Source organism: Bos javanicus, chromosome 1 (assembly GCF_032452875.1).
Source record: "Bos javanicus breed banteng chromosome 1, ARS-OSU_banteng_1.0, whole genome shotgun sequence".
In the NCBI taxonomy this organism is placed as follows: Eukaryota; Metazoa; Chordata; class Mammalia; order Artiodactyla; family Bovidae; genus Bos; species Bos javanicus.
Window position 1 is genome coordinate 156,693,691 of NC_083868.1, and position 17,298 is coordinate 156,710,988.

General features: G+C 47.3%; 1 protein-coding gene across 1 annotated transcript in view; it reads left to right on the forward strand.

The window, feature by feature from the left end:
* KCNH8 (potassium voltage-gated channel subfamily H member 8) overlaps positions 1 to 5,111 on the forward strand; it is a 492,242-nt gene extending 487,131 nt beyond the window's left edge. Inside the window, exon 16 of the mRNA XM_061425381.1 lies at positions 1,970 to 5,111. Coding sequence (XP_061281365.1) covers positions 1,970 to 2,668 — 699 coding nt within the window. The 3' untranslated portion in view covers positions 2,669 to 5,111. The remainder of the gene's footprint in view (positions 1 to 1,969) is intronic.
* Positions 5,112 to 17,298: the final 12,187 nt, after the last annotated feature.

Sequence of the window (17,298 nt, forward strand, 5' to 3'; positions counted from 1 at the left end):
AGGAATATATAAGCATGCTAAAAAAAAAAAAAAAAAGTCTGACCAAAACAGCAACATTGGTTTTGGCTTCACTGAAACTGAACTGCTCTTTGGTCTTCTTTATTTTTGACGGTATTTGGCCAATGGGTTCAGCTGCTTGTGCTGGAATTTGTGGTTCACAACAGTAGGATCAAGGCAGAGGAAGTCCTTTATAAAATAGTCTTACAGAAATGAAGCCAAGATGTTATCATGTGCATGAATGTTATGAACATAACCAAAGACTAGAAAATAGGTGTGTGTCCTGCTTTCTGAAATATAGGTTTTCCTCACTTTGAAAAATCCAGAAAAGCTGGATTTAAGTCAAATTGAATTTTCTGGTGGTCTTCCATGGTTAAAAAAGCAGTGTGGTTATTAGGAAAATAAACCCTCCAGTGAATTACAATGTTAGTTCAAGTGTAAAACAGATAATGAGGACTCTTCAGTGTTCCTGAGAACTTGAGGGTCACGTCTCCTTTCAAAGTCTTACACAGACTAAGTGTGTCACCTAGAAAAGAGAATAAAGCTCATACTGCACAACTGGGGTTGTGTCAGTAATTCTGCAGGTTTTTGATACAGTGATTCTGGGATCACTGATGGATCCCAGCCCTCCTGGGTCCCCATGGTGTTTATCTTTAGATTCACATCGCTTTGAGATGTCTGGGGTGGGGGGTGTGCACCCTGGAGCACCCCACTAACTCAGAGGAAGCAAAAGACGCTGTATTTAAGAGGTACCAGAGTTGATGGCAATGGCACCCCACGCCAGTACTCTTGCCTGGAAAATCCCATGGACGGAGGAGCCTGGTAGGCTGCAGTCCATGGGGTCGCTGGGAGTCGGACACAACTGAGCGACTTCACTTTGACTTTTCACTTTCATGCATTGGAGAAGGCAATGGCAACCCACTCCAGTGTTCCTGCCTGGAGAATCCCAGGCGGGGGAGCCTGGTGGGCTGCCGTCTATGGGGTCACACAGAGTCGGACACGACTGAAGCGACTTAGCAGCCAGAGTTGATGGACCTATATTTCTAATTTTGTCCAAGACGCTCAAATCACTTATTAAGAATGTCAAAGACAAATATCATATGATACCATTTATGTGTGTAATCTTAAAAAAATGATACAAATGAACTTATTTACAAAACAGAAAGAGATTCACAGACATAGAAAACAAGTTTATGGTTACCAAGAGAGAAAGGGGGGAGGAGGGCTAAATCAGGAGTTTACTAATTTACACTATTGTATATAAACTAGAAAACCAACAAGGACCTGCTGGATAGCACAGGGTGCTCTACTTAATGGTTTGTGATAATCTTTAAGGGAAAATAACCTGAAAAGGAGTATGTGTGTGTGTGAGTGCTCAGTCGCTTCAGTCTTGTCCAGCTCTTTGCAACCCTATGGACTATATAGAGCCCACCAGGGTCCTCTGTCCATGGGATTCTCCAGGCAAGAATACTGGAGGGTTGCCATGCCCTCCTCCAGGGGATCTTTCCAACCCATGGATCAAACCCACGGCTCCTGTGGCTTTTGCATTGCAGGCAGATTCTTTACCACTGAGCCACTGGGGAAGCCCCAAATGTGTGTGTGTGTGTGTGTGTATTGAGTTTGCCTAAAAGTTCCAGGATGAACTTTTAGGCCAACCCAACGTGTGTAGCTGAATCACTTTGTTATCCATCTGAAACATTATACATCAACAATATTTCAATAAAAAAATAATAAAGGTAAACAATTAAAAAAAAACAAAAACCAGACTACATCTCTCCAGGTCTCCTCAGAATGAGGATGGCTTTAGATCAGGTGCTCAGCTTCCTCAGTCACCCTTCCGGCTTGGCTGGAGTTGGAGGCAAAGCCGTCTTCCGGACCTTCTTACTGGGAAACCGCCCTTCCCTTCCTCGCGCTCTGAAGTCACAGCCCTGCTGGTCTGAGCGCTGCCTTCCGCTCTGCTTTGTCCACGCAGGTAACCACGCTGACTCAGGAGGTCTCCCAGCTCGGCAGGGACATGAAGACGGTGATGCAGCTTCTTGAGCTCGTCCTGTCGCCGCAGCAGCAGCCCCGGCTTTGCTCTCTGCACACCGCCTCTCTGCGTCCCTCCGGTTTCCAGGGCGGCATGACCTGGAGCACACACCAGCCCTGTCTACACTTGCAAGCCGCCGGCGCCACCTACACCCCAGCCCAGCTCTGCCAGGGGAGTGTCACCCCCGACAGATGGAGTGTGGGGCCCTCGTCGGCGGGGGGCAGCCCCCAGCGGCTGGGAGCCCAGGAGCAGAGTCCTGCGGGCGGGGAGCTCCGCGCCTCCGCGAGCCTGGATCACGCGCCTGCCCACTGCCAGCTGGTCCAGGAAGGTCGCCTGCAGCTCCTCAGGTGCGTCTCCCCGCAGTCGGACACGACGCTGACGCCGCTGCAGTCCATCTCGGCCACCCTCTCCTCCTCCGTCTGCTCCTCCTCAGAGACGTCTTTGCACCTGGTTCTCCCCAGCAGATCGGAGGAGGGGAGCCTGGGCCAGGGCGCCGTGAGTTCCTTCAGTCTGGAAAATCTGCCGGGATCTTGGGAGCGGGAAGGACGGGCATCGGTCTCCACCACCGAAGCCCTGGAGAGCTTTCCGCTGGAAATGGTCGCAAGCACAGAAGGGAAGGATGACAGGGCCGTGCGCGTATGAGGTCAGTGCACCTCGCAGGTGCCCGCCTCTGCCCGTCACTGCGGGATGCCAGCCTGGGGTGGCCTTGCTTGCCCCTGGCAGCGTGAAGACTGGGCAGACCCGTGGAAAACGGGACCCAGGCCAGGGCAGAACCACCTCCATCCTGCAGCAGATACTTCCTACATCCTAGAGACAAAACAGGAGCCTTTTCCTGTGCAGGGATTAACTTACCGGTCTGTCTGACAGACTTTGGTGAAAGCCCAAAGACCCTGAGGGTCTGAGCAGCTACAGGTCCCAGACGAAGAATGTGTGGACTCGTGTCCTGGGTGGCTTTTCAGAAGAGCAGCAAAGGTTTTTTTCCTGAGTGCCTGCGTGTCACTCCTGAACAATATCCAGATTGTGGGCCCTGGGAGTACACAGTTCCTGCTGATCTGCTTTTCAAAAATACAAGACGAGTGGACAGTTATCACTGCATGTCATCTCCTAGACAATCAGTCACACAGAGCCTGTGGCCAGCGGTCAGCTATTGCACGTTATTTGCCATGTAAATGAATATGTCTTTATTTATCAAAAAAAAGAGAGGCTATTTTTATATCCTTGGTATGAAATATGTATTTAAACTATTTAAACTATTTATAAAGAAATGAATGTTTTCTTTTCATTTTGGTTAAAAAAAAAAGCTTGCTGTTTTAACAAGAAATGCACTACTGTTACGTCTAGTAGATCAAAAATTATTATTAAGAGGATGTAGTTTTGAAAGGAAGCCCACCCCCTTTTATCTGCATGCAGTTTGCAACAAATGTATCCTCAAGCTTCTGGATTACAAAAAAAAAGTGAGATCATATTTTATTAATGAGATAAAAACCTCATACCAGACAGAGGGTCTGGTATGGTGGGGGTTGGGGGCAGAATCCACCCTACCTCTGGGGACTCGTGTAAAATCCTGACTTGAGGCTACCCTCACCGTGCCCACATAAATGTTTTTCCTCCAGCCATCTTATGTGTAGTTCTGGAACCCAAAATTGGTCTGGAGAATATGAGACTGCAACTACATTGAACTATTTTGGCCTCAAAATGAGGAAGAAAAACTTGAGTGTGTCCTTCCTCTGTGCTTATCTTTCAGGAGAGCTTGTGTAGACCGGTGAACATTCCAAAATGAAGCCAGAACTTCGGAACTCTAACTTGTAAAAGGGCTGCCAGCTTGCTTTGGATCAGCACTTTAATTTTTTTTCTTGAAAGCTCTCAACAGTGCTGTAAGTTATGAAGAGCAGGTGTTTTCATTCTCATTTTGCAGAGAAAAATAAATAAACAAAGCCCTAGCAGTTATACAGCTAGGATGCTGGAGACAGTCTAGAACCCATAATGCTTTCTACACCTCAACCAATATCCAAATTCAGATGCTGGCACGGTAATAATTTAAATGCCTTTGCTTCAGGTTTATTATGGTTAAGAATGTGTAGGGCCTCATCATTTAAGATGTTCTTAGAGAATATACTGAATTCACCTTCTGGAGTCCCCTGTTCCCATTTCCCACTGCAAAGAATAAATAATTTGAAAGTTGTATTATTAAAGACATCTACACAAAGCAAGACTTCTGGTGTGTGACTCTTATACCCTAAAATTGGCTAGAGCAGCAGAAAGAAAATAAAGCTTCTCTAAGAAAAAAAATTCAATCTCTCCTTACCCAAGTGAATGGGAACATTGAGGGAAAAGCAACACGCAGGGTTTAACGTGTATTTGTAGCCACACATTTGAGTACGATGTGCTCATCGTGACCCACATCATCACTTTAAGCACCATTCCAATGGAACTCACTGGGTTGGTTCTGCTGTCTTTTTGGAAAACTAGCGTGGCTATCAGAGACTAATGATGAAGCCTGGCATTCTGATCTGTGAGCACTATGTACCAACACCTGTTTAAGGAGTAACACCTTATGTTACCTTACATAACAGTCAAACAATGTTAAAGTTATTATTTTATTCCCATTTTGTAGATGAATAATTGGGACACAGACTTTTTTAACCTGCCCAGTCACACTGTTTTAAATAACAGCCCCAATACCCCGTGGCCACTCTGGGTACCCCTCCTTTCACGTTCAAATCTATTCCTGCTGCCTTTTGAAGTTGTACTTGTCATTAATTTCCCTGGAAGTCCATGAGTAAAATAAAGTATTTGTTTTTGGTGTGTTTCTTTTTTAAGCACACCTATGGGGTAAATTGGGCTTCCCAGGCAGCACTAGTAGTAAAGAACCCGCCTGCCGATGCAGGTTGGATCCCTGGGTTGGGAAGATCCGCTGGAGGAAGGCACAGGCAACCCACTCCGGTACTCTTTTCTGGGGAAATCCCATGGACAGAGGAGCCTGGCAGGCTACAGTCCATGGGGTCACAGAGAGTCAGACACGAGTGCAGGGACTGAGCATGCATTCATGGGATAAATCAGTCACGCTCTGGGGATTTTGGAAAGTCCTAGTGATGCTCCTGGAAATATGCCCGTGATTTTCCAGCCAGTCACCTTCTCTGTGCCTACTCCTGACAGCTGACTTAGTGGCTGTAAGACCCAGCTGCCGTGAGCACGTCTGCAGCTGGACAGGAATGAGCAAGCACCAGGGAGTATTGCAAAAGGGCCCCCGGCTCCTGTGAATCAGCCCCACTCTACCCCTTGTTAACCTTTCCCCTCGCCACCATCAGGCTTCCCTTGTAGTTCACTTGGTAAAGAATCTGCCTGTAACGCAGGAGAGCCGGGTTTGATCCATGGGTAGGGAAGATCCCCTGGAGAAGGGAATGGCAGCCACTCCAGTGCTCTTGCCTGGAGAATCCTTTAGACAGAGGACCTATCGGGCTACAGTCCACGGGATCACAAGCGTCGGACACGACTTAGTGATTAAACCACCGTCATCACCATTATGCTCACAAACAGGACTCTCCCATATCCAGAACAGCGCAGAATGACACGTTTTGGGGTTTCTCTGTGTGGTTGTGTGTGTGGTGATATTATTCTAGGAATGAGAGTTCCACATTCCTCTAGAGGTTTGGTTCTCTAAGCACTGTGGTTGTGCAGGCGGCAGAGCGTAGTGCCCCACGAGATGCGTGTCTGTATCCCCACCTTTTCCTCTCCTCCCCACTCTCTGCCGAAGAAGCGAAATGGATCTAGAAAGAAAAGAAGCACAGATGTTCTTGGTCAAGTGTATTTTCTTTAAAATAATATTGGGGACTAAAGTCTTCCATGTAATTCCATTTAAGAGAACCAGACAGATTATATTAGACTTTATTTTGAGACAATGTAAGAAGACATTTCTGGCAATTTAAGTTACTTACAAATGGAGTTTATTGTGTAAGAGGTGATAAAAATCGGAAATAAAGTGTTCTTTCAGAGGTTGCTCAACTATCTCACAGGAATATTGTTTTCCAGAGGGTTCTGTAGGAGGTGGGAATCGAGCAGAATACCTACATCAGGATCACATGAGGTAGTTGTTTGAAATGCCAGGAAAATCTGGCTTCAACCCAGTCCCTTTGAATGGGGTCTGGGAATCAGCCATTTAGCAAACTCCCTGGTGACTTACATGCATTAAAGATTGGGAAATACTTGTCTAGAGTCTATAGTAGTACAAGATTGAGTCCTAGCTAATTTATACACAAGTGGGCCAGCACCTAGATTTCATTAAGGACAGCCTTGGGTCCATAATTGTATAATAGAGAGGCTTGGTTAACACCTGTATCGGGAGTTCTCAAATTTCTGTTTGAATAATGTATTTCTGGGTGTTGCACAGTGAGGCCAAACAATACTGAAACACTGGCCTCTGGAACGGAGAAAGGTTGATTCCAAGGTCATGCTCACGCCTAAAGAACCCCAAAGTTACCGAAAGCTTTCAGCAAAGCCCGTTTAAAGCAAAAGTGAGGGAGGGACTCAGTTGTTGCAAACGTCTTGGTGTCAGAGCCTTTCTTCTTGAAGTCAGGTCGTGGTCAGGTAACGATGGCCCTGTAAGTCTTTACCAAACGAATGTACTGCTCTGTCCCGACGAGGAAGGGCGAGGCCTCGAGGGCACAGTGTTCGCCCTCCAGGGGCCCGGTCCTGGCTGAGAGGAGGCAGACTCAGACGCCAGCTCCCCCGGGGCCGGGTTCCCACAGGCTGCCCATATGGGGTGGGGGGACCGGGTCCCACAGACTGACCCGGCAAGACGGCCACAGCTGGTAGGTTGCAGAAAGAGGGGTGGGGAAGAGGTTCGTCGCTGCCTCAGGCCTGGGCCCGCAGGGGGTCCTTGGTGAGGCTCCCGAGCCCCGCAGAGCACGACCCCACCTGTTACCTGGGCCCCCAGCGCCGCTGGCCCAAGTTGAGGTGGGCTGGAGGGCTTCCGGGAGGAGGCCTGAAGCTGCGTCTCACTCACTGTCCACCTGATGACCAGCTATTGGCCGCATCCCCTCACTCACAGCCCCTCCTCGGCAGCTCGTTACCTGCGTGCAGGCCCGCTGCAGCCCCACCCAGAGAGGAGCAGGACTGGACGTGCTCCGGGACCTCGGCTTGCTTGTGGGTGGGGCCCAGTGAGGCGCTGGCCAATGGCTGCGCAGGGCGTGTTGCCTGGTAACAGTGGGGCGTGAGGAGGCCCGATGGCTGAGTGCTGAAGGCTGTTCTCACCACTATCTGCTTCGTGGGGGCTCTCATCAAAACAGACATTTCAGTCCTGACACCTCAGATAAGGGCTGGGTCCCGAGTGGTTCTGATATAGATGGTCCAGGGAGCAAACTCGAGAAACACAGCGCCAAGCAGTGTCAGCATCTTGATAGTGAAGAGTTACACCAATGAGAATCAAACCGGTTACAACTGACAGCTGCGTGCAATACTGTTTCCGTTGGTTGCTACCACGTCAATGACTTTTTCATGAAAGTGATGCATCATCTGCTCCAAGAGACCTTCGAATGCTCGCTCACTACTTAAATTCTGATGTTTGAAAGCCGACTGCACGTCATGCACTAGCACCGTTAGCTTGTTGTACATCTTTTGTTTTGAAACTAAGAGCTCTTTTATTTAATGGAGATATAATTTACATATAATATTACATGAGTTTCAACATAATGTACAACATAATGATTTGATATTTGGATACACTGCAAAATAAGCACAATAATACCCAACACACAGTTTCAATTTTTTTCTTATGGTAAGAGCTCTTACCATCTACTGTCTTAGCAACTCTCACATGTACCATTCAGCATGATTAAATATAGTCACTCTTGTACTTACATCCCCAGTTCAGTTCAGTCGCTCAGTCGTGTCCCACTCTTTGTGACCCCATGAATCACAGCACACCAGGCCTCCCTGTCCATCACCAACTCCCGGAGTTCACTCAGACTCACGTTCATAGAGTCAGTGATGCCATCCAGCCATCTCATCCTCTGTCGTCCCCTTCTCCTCCTGCCCCCAATCCCTCCCAGCATCAGAGTCTTTTCCAATGAGTCAACTCTTCACATGAGGTGGCCAAAGTACTGGAGTTTCAGCTTTAGCATCATTCCTTCCAAAGAAATCCCAGGGTTGATCTCCTTCAGAATGGACTGGTTGGATCTCCTTGCAGTCCAAGGGATTCTCAAGAGTCTTCTCCAACACCACAGTTCAAAAGCATCAATTCTTCGATGCTCAGCCTTCTTCACAGTCCAACTGTCACATCCATACATGACCACAGGAAAAACCATAGCCTTGACTAGACCGACCTTTGTTGGCAAAGTAATGTCTCTGCTTTTGAATATGCTATCTAGGTTGGTCATAACTTTCCTTCCAAGAAGTAAGTGTCTTTTAATTTCATGGCTGTGGTCACCATCTGCAGTGATTTTGGAGCCCAAAAATATAAAGTCTGACACCGTTTCCACTGTTTCCCCATCTATCTGCCATGAAGTGATGGGACCAAATGTCATGATCTTCGTTTTCTGGATGTTGAGTTTTAAGCCAACTTTTTCACTCTCCTCTTTCACCTTCATCCCCAGGACTTAATAATTTCACAACTAGAGGTTTGTGCCTTGGACCATTATCACATAGTTTACCCATCCACACTCCCTTCTCTGTTTCAAGTTTCATTTGTATCTTCTAGGAAGGGGGAAAAAAAAGTGAAGATGCCCTTTGAACTCTTGTAGATGGGTCAGTTCCACTGGATAGGGAGACGCATACTTGGATGTGGATCAAGCCAGCTATCTTGTTGAAGAAGGACAGCTGCTATGGGTGGCCCCAGTTGGACTGGAACTGCTCCCATCAGGATTATGATTTTACCCAGAACAGTAAAGAAGCTTGTCCCCAGTGGAGCTTGCGAAGGCTGCTGCTTCCTGTGAGGGTGTGACTCCTTCCCCAAGGTCGTCCTCACCAGACACTGCCTTTACCCTAGCATCTGTCACTCTCCCCACTTCATCTTCTACAATAACCACCACAATGGAGCCTCAGCACACCAGAGACTCAATTAAAGACTGTTCCAAAGGCTGCCTTTGCCCACTTCTTTCATCTCATCCTGTGATAAATGCTCCAAATAAACAAGATGCTGAGAAAGGAGTAAGTAAGATCTTTGGCAGAACACAAGCGAGGGTTTGTGTCCAACCATTTTTCCCCTTGATCCGGGACCTCAGACGAGTTATTTCACACGACTGACTCCTCGTTTCTCCATTTGAAAATCGAGGATCAGACTACGTGTAGCTCGAAGTCTTTGTGAGGGTTTAATGAAGTGATTTATGAGAACGCACACTGCCTGACCTCTGATGACTGCTGCGCAAATGTCAAGTTCTCCCCCTGGGTCCCTCCCACCCGCCTCCCGGCCCCTCTGTCTCCCTCTCCTTCGCCTGATTCCTCCATCCTTCCCGCCAGAACTCTCCCCCTGCCTCCTCCCTGGGGCTCCTGTCTTTCCACCTTCCCCTCCGTCTCTCCCTCACCCTCCCCACCCATCCCAGGCTCACTTCTGGAACCTGAGCCCCTTTTGACAATTCTCTCTGCAAAGGTCACGATGCAGCTTTTACACTATGTCCCCCAACAGCCCACGTCTCACGGCATTTACCATCATGTCAACATCTACCTTAAAAAAAAACATCATGAGGAGACGCCAGGGGAAAAACATGCTCTCTGTTCCTGCCGTCTTAGCCCCAACCCGTGTGGCTTATGATTTATCTAAATTTTAGCAAGTAAAGCTTTAAAAAAAAAAAACCTAATACAATTACCAGAAGATGCAAGACTTATATTCACTGATGTGAGCATGCTACATAAGCACATACTTTTCTTGCCCTCAAGTTTCTCTGTGGAAGTTTGTGGTTGCTTCAGAAGCCACACACACACGCACACACGCACACATGCACACGTGCACACACGCACACGCACGCACATGCGCACACACGAGCCGGGCCCACCACCCTGGGTCACAGAAGACCTGGGCTGTGTCAGCCACAAGGCCGAGAGCTTTCTGGCAAGCGGTCGAGCCCCTTGGCTGCCTGCAGAGAGGGCGCGCTGTGGGCCACTAGACGCGCGTGCCTCCAGAACCCCTCCTGGACTCCCTGGGGGAGTGTGACTCCCGCCAGGGGAGCCACCAACCGTCTCACCTGCGGCGAGGCCTGAGAGGAACCACCCCGGGGGTGGCCTCGTGCAGCAGAGCCCCGAACAGAGAACTCCCGGAAGGCCTGCCACAGCCGAGCGGGCCGCACCTGGGGTTTCAGGGGATCAAAGAGCCGAACCTTCTAGAAAAAGCAGTGAGGTGAGCAGGACGGGGTCTGTGGGCAAAGCCAGGCCTCCGCAGGCCCTGCTACCTCAGGCTTCTCTCCCTTCGTGGAGACAAGAGTCTGTGTATGAAATGATGTTGGTGCTGACTCTAGGGCTCGGACTTTTAGGGGAGTCTCCCCTTTTTTCTTTACAGTTGATAGAAATTGTACATCCATATGTGATATATTTGAGTATGACAGAAAATTAAATGGAAGGAAATAAAGACTTGAAAGTGTGTCTGTCCACGTTTTTCATTTTTGTGAGAAACCAATATACTCCCTTGATCTAGTCGCTGTCATATCCGACTCTTGCGACCCCATGGACTGTGTAGCCCACAGGGTCCTCTGTCCGTGGGATTCTCCAGGCAGGAATGCTGGAGTGGGGTGGCATGCCTCCTCCAATATACTCCCTTGAGGGGACCCCTTTTTGGCTAAGAACTCCCTCCGGGGTAGAGAGCACGATATGCCTTTGCTTTCAGTGGTGAATTTTCCACCGGGCCGAGGCCTCTGCACTCAGCAGCAGTCTCTTCTTCAGGAGGGTTCACCTGTCCTGAGGAGGAATCACTCCGGAACTGGGCGTGGGGGTCACATTGACCGCTGCTGAAGAAGAGGCTCAGCTCAGTCCCAGTCCTCAGGGGCTGCTGAGTCCTTCGGGGGCGGGGGGGCTACAGCCGCGTGGCCACCCTGTGTCTTTGAGGTCCCTTGCTGTGACCGGCTGAGGCATCCAGGAGCCCTCAGTGGAAATGCGGATCCCTGAAAGTCGCCATGGTAACTGACCCATTCCCTGCAATGCGTCCTGATTGTTCCTCCTGCTCCAATCAGGCAGAAAAAAATCAGACTGTCATCTCTGGTTTCTAACTGAAAAGACATTTGAGCCCTGCGCCAAGGTCGCTTCGTGTATCTCTTGTTAGCTTGTTCAGAACCTGCATCCACAGAACAAGGATAAAAGACATTTCTGATTCTTGGTTCTCAAAGTGTGGTCTGTGGCGCAGCCACAACAACTTCATCTGGAAGCTGGTTAAAAATGCAGATTTTGGACTCCAGCCCGGAGCTGTTGAATCAGTGTCTGCATTTTAACAAGATCCTCAGGTGTACATGTTGCACTGTCTTTTTAGGAACACTGGATGACACAGGTTCTTGACTCTGACTACCCGTGAGAATTACATAGACAGCTTTTAAAAGCTAGATTCCTGGCCCTAACCTCAAAGACTTAGATTTAGTTTGCCTGAGAGGCCCCCAAGCACTGGTAATATCTAATAGCTCTCAGGTGGCTGCAGTACACAGGAAGTATGGTGCACACTGCTCCGGAACAGTGGTTCTTAAAATGTGGTCCCTGACCAGAAGCATCAGTGTCGCTAAGAACTGGTGAGAAGTGCACATTCTCAGGCCCCAACCCGAGGTTACAGAGTCGGAAACCTGGGGGCAGGGGTGGGGTGGACCCCAGGGGTTCAAGATGATTCTGATGCCACTAAAATCTGAGACCAGCCCAGGCTGAAGCAGGTCTCAAGCAGGTGAAACTTGGGCTTCAATAACACACTGTTATATGGCACATGTTCAATAACACATATATCAGTGTCAACCGTCTTCTAGGAGACTCAGCATTTTCTATTTCAAATGTTCCTCTGTGTTTTAAAATCATACTGATAAACACAGAAAACAAACTTAAGCTTACCAAAAGGGAAAGGGTGGGGAAGGGAACATTAGGAGTTTGGGATTAAAGTACACATACTATTAACACTAAATATAAAATAAATAACCAACAAGGACCCACTATATAGCAAAGGGAACTGTATTTAGCATCTTATAATAACTTATAATGGAAAGGAATATAAAAATAATATATATATGTATGAATCACTTTGCTGTACACCTGAAACTAACCCAACATTGTAAATCAACTAATTTCAATAAAAAAAATTTAAAGATAGAGAATTGAAAAGAAAAATAAATAAAACCAAACCGATAGATGAACATATCACTTTCTGATTAGAATCAGTTCAGTTCAGTCGCTCAGTCGTGTCTGACTCTTTGCAACCCCATGAATCGCAGCACACCAGGCCTCCCTATCCATCACCAACTCCCGGAGTTCACTCAGACTCACGTCCATCGAGTCAGTGATGGCATCCAGCCATCTCATCCTCTGTCGTCCCCTTCTCCTCCTGCCCCCAATCCCTCCCAGCATCAGAGTCTTTTCCAATGAGTCAACTCTTCACATGAGGTGGCCAAAGTACTGGAGTTTCAGCTTTAGCATCATTCCTTCCAAAGAACTCCCAGGGCTGATCTCCTTCAGAATGGACTGGTTGGATCTCCTTGCAGTCCAAGGGACTCTCAAGAGTCTTCTCCAACACCACAGTTCAAAAGCATCAATTCTTCAGTGCTCAGCCTTCTTCATAGTCCAACTCTCACATCCATACATGACCACAGGAAAAACTATAGCCTTGACTATGTTGACTTTGTTGGCAAAGTAATGTCTCTGCTTTTCAATATGCTATCTCGGTCGGTCATAACTTTCCTTCCAAGGAGTAAGCGTCTTTTAATTTCATGGCTGAAGTCACCATCTGCAGTGATTCTGGAGCCCCAAAAAACAAAGTCTGACACTGTTTCCACTGTTTCCCCATCTATTTCACATGAAGTGATGGGACAAGATGCCATGATCTTCATCTTCTGAATGTTGAACTTTAAGCCAACTTTTTCACTGTCCTCTTTCACTTTCATTAAGAGGCTTTTTAGTTCGTCTTCACTTTCTGCCATAAGGGTGGTGTCATCTGCCCATCTGAGGTTATTGGTATTTCTCCCGGCAATCTTGATTCCAGCTTGTGCTTCTTCCAGCCCAGCGTTTCTCATGATGTACTCTGCATAGAAGTTAAATAAGCAGGGTGACAATATGCAGCCTTGCTGTATATTGTCTATTATTGTCTGATTAGAATAGGCTCTCTTCATTCCCATTTCCTATTTCTACCATTTAGCCTAATGATATCCTTGTGAAAAATTGTATTCCTGGGACAGCATCAGTGCGTCTGTTTCATAAGGTCTGCTTTGGGAAAAGACGCTGGTTCACTAGAAGCATGGCCTGAAAGAGAAGCTTCCCCGCGAGACGACAGACAGCACGTACCAGGGAAAACCAACCCCGTGTCTTTCTTAGTGTTAGTTACAGAGATTGTGATACATGAAACATAAGTCAAGGCTTCATCCATCAACACAGAACCAGCCACACGTGTAAGCCACAAGAGCAACTTCATGCTGTTCTGATCACATTCATAGAAAATAACTAACAACCTGTAATCTGACGTGGAGAGTCGGTACCTACTGACCGGGAACTCTCACATACAGAAGAATGAGAAGGTAAAGTTTTCTGTTATCAGAAATAAAGTGAAAATGAAAGTCGCTCAGTCGTGTCCGACTCTTTGTGGCCATAGACTATACAGTCCATGGGATTCTCCAGCTCCAAGGGAGCTTCCCAACCCAGGGATCGAACTCAGGTCTCCCACATTGCAGGCAGACTCTTTACCAGCTGAGCCACCAGGGAAGCCCCAGAACACTGGAGTGGGTAGCCTATCCCATTTCCACGGGATCTTCCCAACCAGGAAATGAACCGGGGTCTCCTGCATTGCAGGAGGATTCTTTACCAGCTGAGCCACCAGGGAAGCCCATGTTTACTCTCACGATGCCTATGTGGCAGCTGTGGGAAACCTTTACAGGGCTTCAGTTAACATTAAACATCCAACATAGAGTAATATATTATTACAGTAAATTCCCACCTGCTTGAGACCTACTTCAGCCTGGGTTGGTTGCTTTGTCGTCCAGACTAGAGCAACCACCAGCCGTCGCTGGGGTCCACCACTGGGATTTCTGACTCTGGACGCCGGGGGTGGGGCCTGGGATTTGGGTTTCTAACGAGTTCTCAGTGACGCTGATCCTCCTGGTCAGGGGACAGCATTTCCAGAACTGTTGTTTCTGAGCAGTGTGTTTTCACTTTTAAATGAGTCAATTTTATCTTTATATATGGGAAACCTGTATTCTAGACTAAGAAGTCTGAATTTATCTAATACCTTTACAGAGATACATGCTGAAGGACATGCAAATAACAAGACTGGGGCTGTGATGAGCTGAGTTTTTAGCTCCTCTTTGTGCATTTTTTACTTTGGACATGATCACTAAATCCTCAGACTCGTCCTTCCCTCATCTCTGAGATGCACTGTGTTCATTTGAGAACTAGGAGCCTGTCCTATAGTTTACTTGGGTGTGACTTCAGGAGACACGTAGGGAAATAAGTCAAGGAGGGAGAGGAGGGCCATGGAAGGTGCATTTCTAACTCCTTTGTATTGGACACAGTGGAGTGGCAATGTTGTGTTCGTTTCTGCTGCACAGCAGAGTGAATCGTTATACTTATGTCCACTTTTCTTTAGATTATGTTTGTATATAGGCCATTACAGAGTATTCAGAAGCATTCCCTCTGCTATATAATAGGTCCTTATTAGTTATCTATTTTTTATATAGTAGTGCATATATGTCAATCTAATCACCCAGCTGGCACCCCAGCCTTCTTCTCTGGTAACCATAAGTTTGTTCCCTATGGCTGGGAGTCTGTCTCTATTTTGTAAATAATTTCATTTGTATCATTTTTTTAGGTTCTTCATGTAAGTGATACATTTGTCTTTCTCTGTCGGACTTACCTCTCTTAGTGTGATAAGGTCCATTCGTGTTGCTGCGAAAGGCATCGTTTCATTCTTCCTATGGCTGAGGAGTATCCTCCATTGTACATGTCCGCCACGTCTCGTTTACCCATCCCTCTGCTGATGGACGCTCAGGTTGCGCCCATGTTCTGGCTGTTATAATACTGCAATGAACACGGGTGTATCCTTGTGAACCATGTTTTTCTGAAGATATAAAAGGTGTATTGTTGGGCAGATCATCTCTCTGAGCAGCTGAGGACCCATGGCCTAGAGGAGCTCTGGGAGACACTGTAAGCATGCCCGTGAGTTGTACCATCTGAGGAGGAAGAAGCTGGTGTCTTCATCCTCCAACTCTCACCGGCCAGTGGCTGCAGGAGGCTTGCAGACATGCTACCCCCACAGCAAGCCCCGCATGCAAAGACAAAGCCTTAGTATCAGATGCTTGCAGTCGACTCCTGGGGCAGGGAGTGGAATGGTGTGTGACGGCAGAGAGGGGCAGGACAACAGGAGCATCTGCTACCAGGGGTGTGTATCAAGTCAGTCAAGGGACAGACACGTGGAACAGGAAACACTTAAAAGAAAGAACTAGCAATTACTTATGGAGTACTAACTCCTGTGAAGAGACGAAAGAGAAGGCTGAGGAATACCCTACAGTGGAGGAAGACACTCCGAGGAAGGAGAAAATTTGGAAGAAGCGTTCCTCAAGATAGGATCCAGACTTGGTTGAAGAAGGTAGCAATGGAGCCCACTTAATAGCAGAGAGGTTTGCTTGGTTGCCTGGACCGGAAATGGCGAGTCTCTGGCCTGAGGCTGGAGAGCAACGAAATGCATGCGAGGGCTACAGAAAGCCCCCACTTGGGGTGGGCCAGGTGGATCGAGGCTGGTTCTGTAAGTGGCAAGCCTGAATGCGAGTGTCCCTGGGCGTCCCACATACTGCAGGTCACTTTATACCACAGGAACCAGCCAAGAAGCAACCCACAGAGCCAAAAGGAGAAGCCCCCCTTTTCTTCTGCAGCGTCTGCAGTGAGGGGTGGATTTCCAGGTGAAAGATGATCACACAAGGTAACACTATTCACCTAAGATCATTCTGTATGAAGTAAATGAAATGACAAGTATTAAGATTCCTTTTTAAACTGTAAAGTTCTCCTTTATAGCATTTTCCTAGTGTATTTTCATTCAAAAACATCATCCAAATCACTGCTTGGAGTAAAGGGTTTTTTTCATCGATACCACTGAGTTATTGTTCTATGTAAAGAAACCTTTATCGTATGGAGTTCTTAACAGGATTTGTAGTCTATGTAAGAATGTTGTGAATTGACTCCTGGGTTCATATGTGTCTTCTTGGGTGGCCTAAAATTCCTATAATGGGAGCAAGTCTTTTCTGTACAATTGACATGTGCAATAGATTCATTTTAATCCATAGAAGAGAAGGCTCGACCATGTCTTATTTCTTTTACTGCAAATGTTCTCAGGCAGCAGCAGCAGTAAGTCATATGGCTGGGGTACAGGGTAAGTGAGCCATCACTGAATAGCTAGAAGGTCATTGCTTCCTCCCCTCAAAGACCCTCTGGAAACTGCAAGTCTGCTTACCCTGCTTAGCGTAGAGTCAGTCAGGGTTCAGCAGGGCACCGAGTTGAAATCCTCTGATAGAGCACACTCTCTTACCCTCCTCGCTAGTGTGAGGATGTGACTGTCCACTGAAATGTCACCTTGAGATGTCTTTATCACACACACATCCAATTAATTAACCTTTCCACTAAATGAATTAGTCCCTTGACCTATTAATATGCTTCTGGCTATTAATTCATTGTTTTCTTTCAATTACCATCCATCTTCATAGTCACTCATAATTCTTAAAAATAGAAAATAACCTGTCTTAGGGAATGCTGGCAGGTCAGAGCATCCTTCTTTCTTCCTCCTCCTTCTGGCTTCATAAAACTTCAAAGACAACCAAAGGGATACATTCCCGTGATGTCATAACTCACAGAAGCCAAGGACCACACGGGGGCTCATGAGAGACGGGTCCATGGCAGAGCAACCGGGATTCTGAAGGAAATTATAAGCCAGGTGGTCAGAGGTGCTCGATGCACATTGGCCAGGCCGGTGTTGAACTAAATTGGGCCAGGTTGCAGCTGACACATTTTCGCATTTAAGATCCTCTGATCATGAAGAAAGAAACATAAGGTTAAGGGGAAAATTCCAAGGGCCTTTTGGATTCTAGTCTATGTGACCCACACCAAGGTTGATTGTCCACAGAGGCATGGAAGTG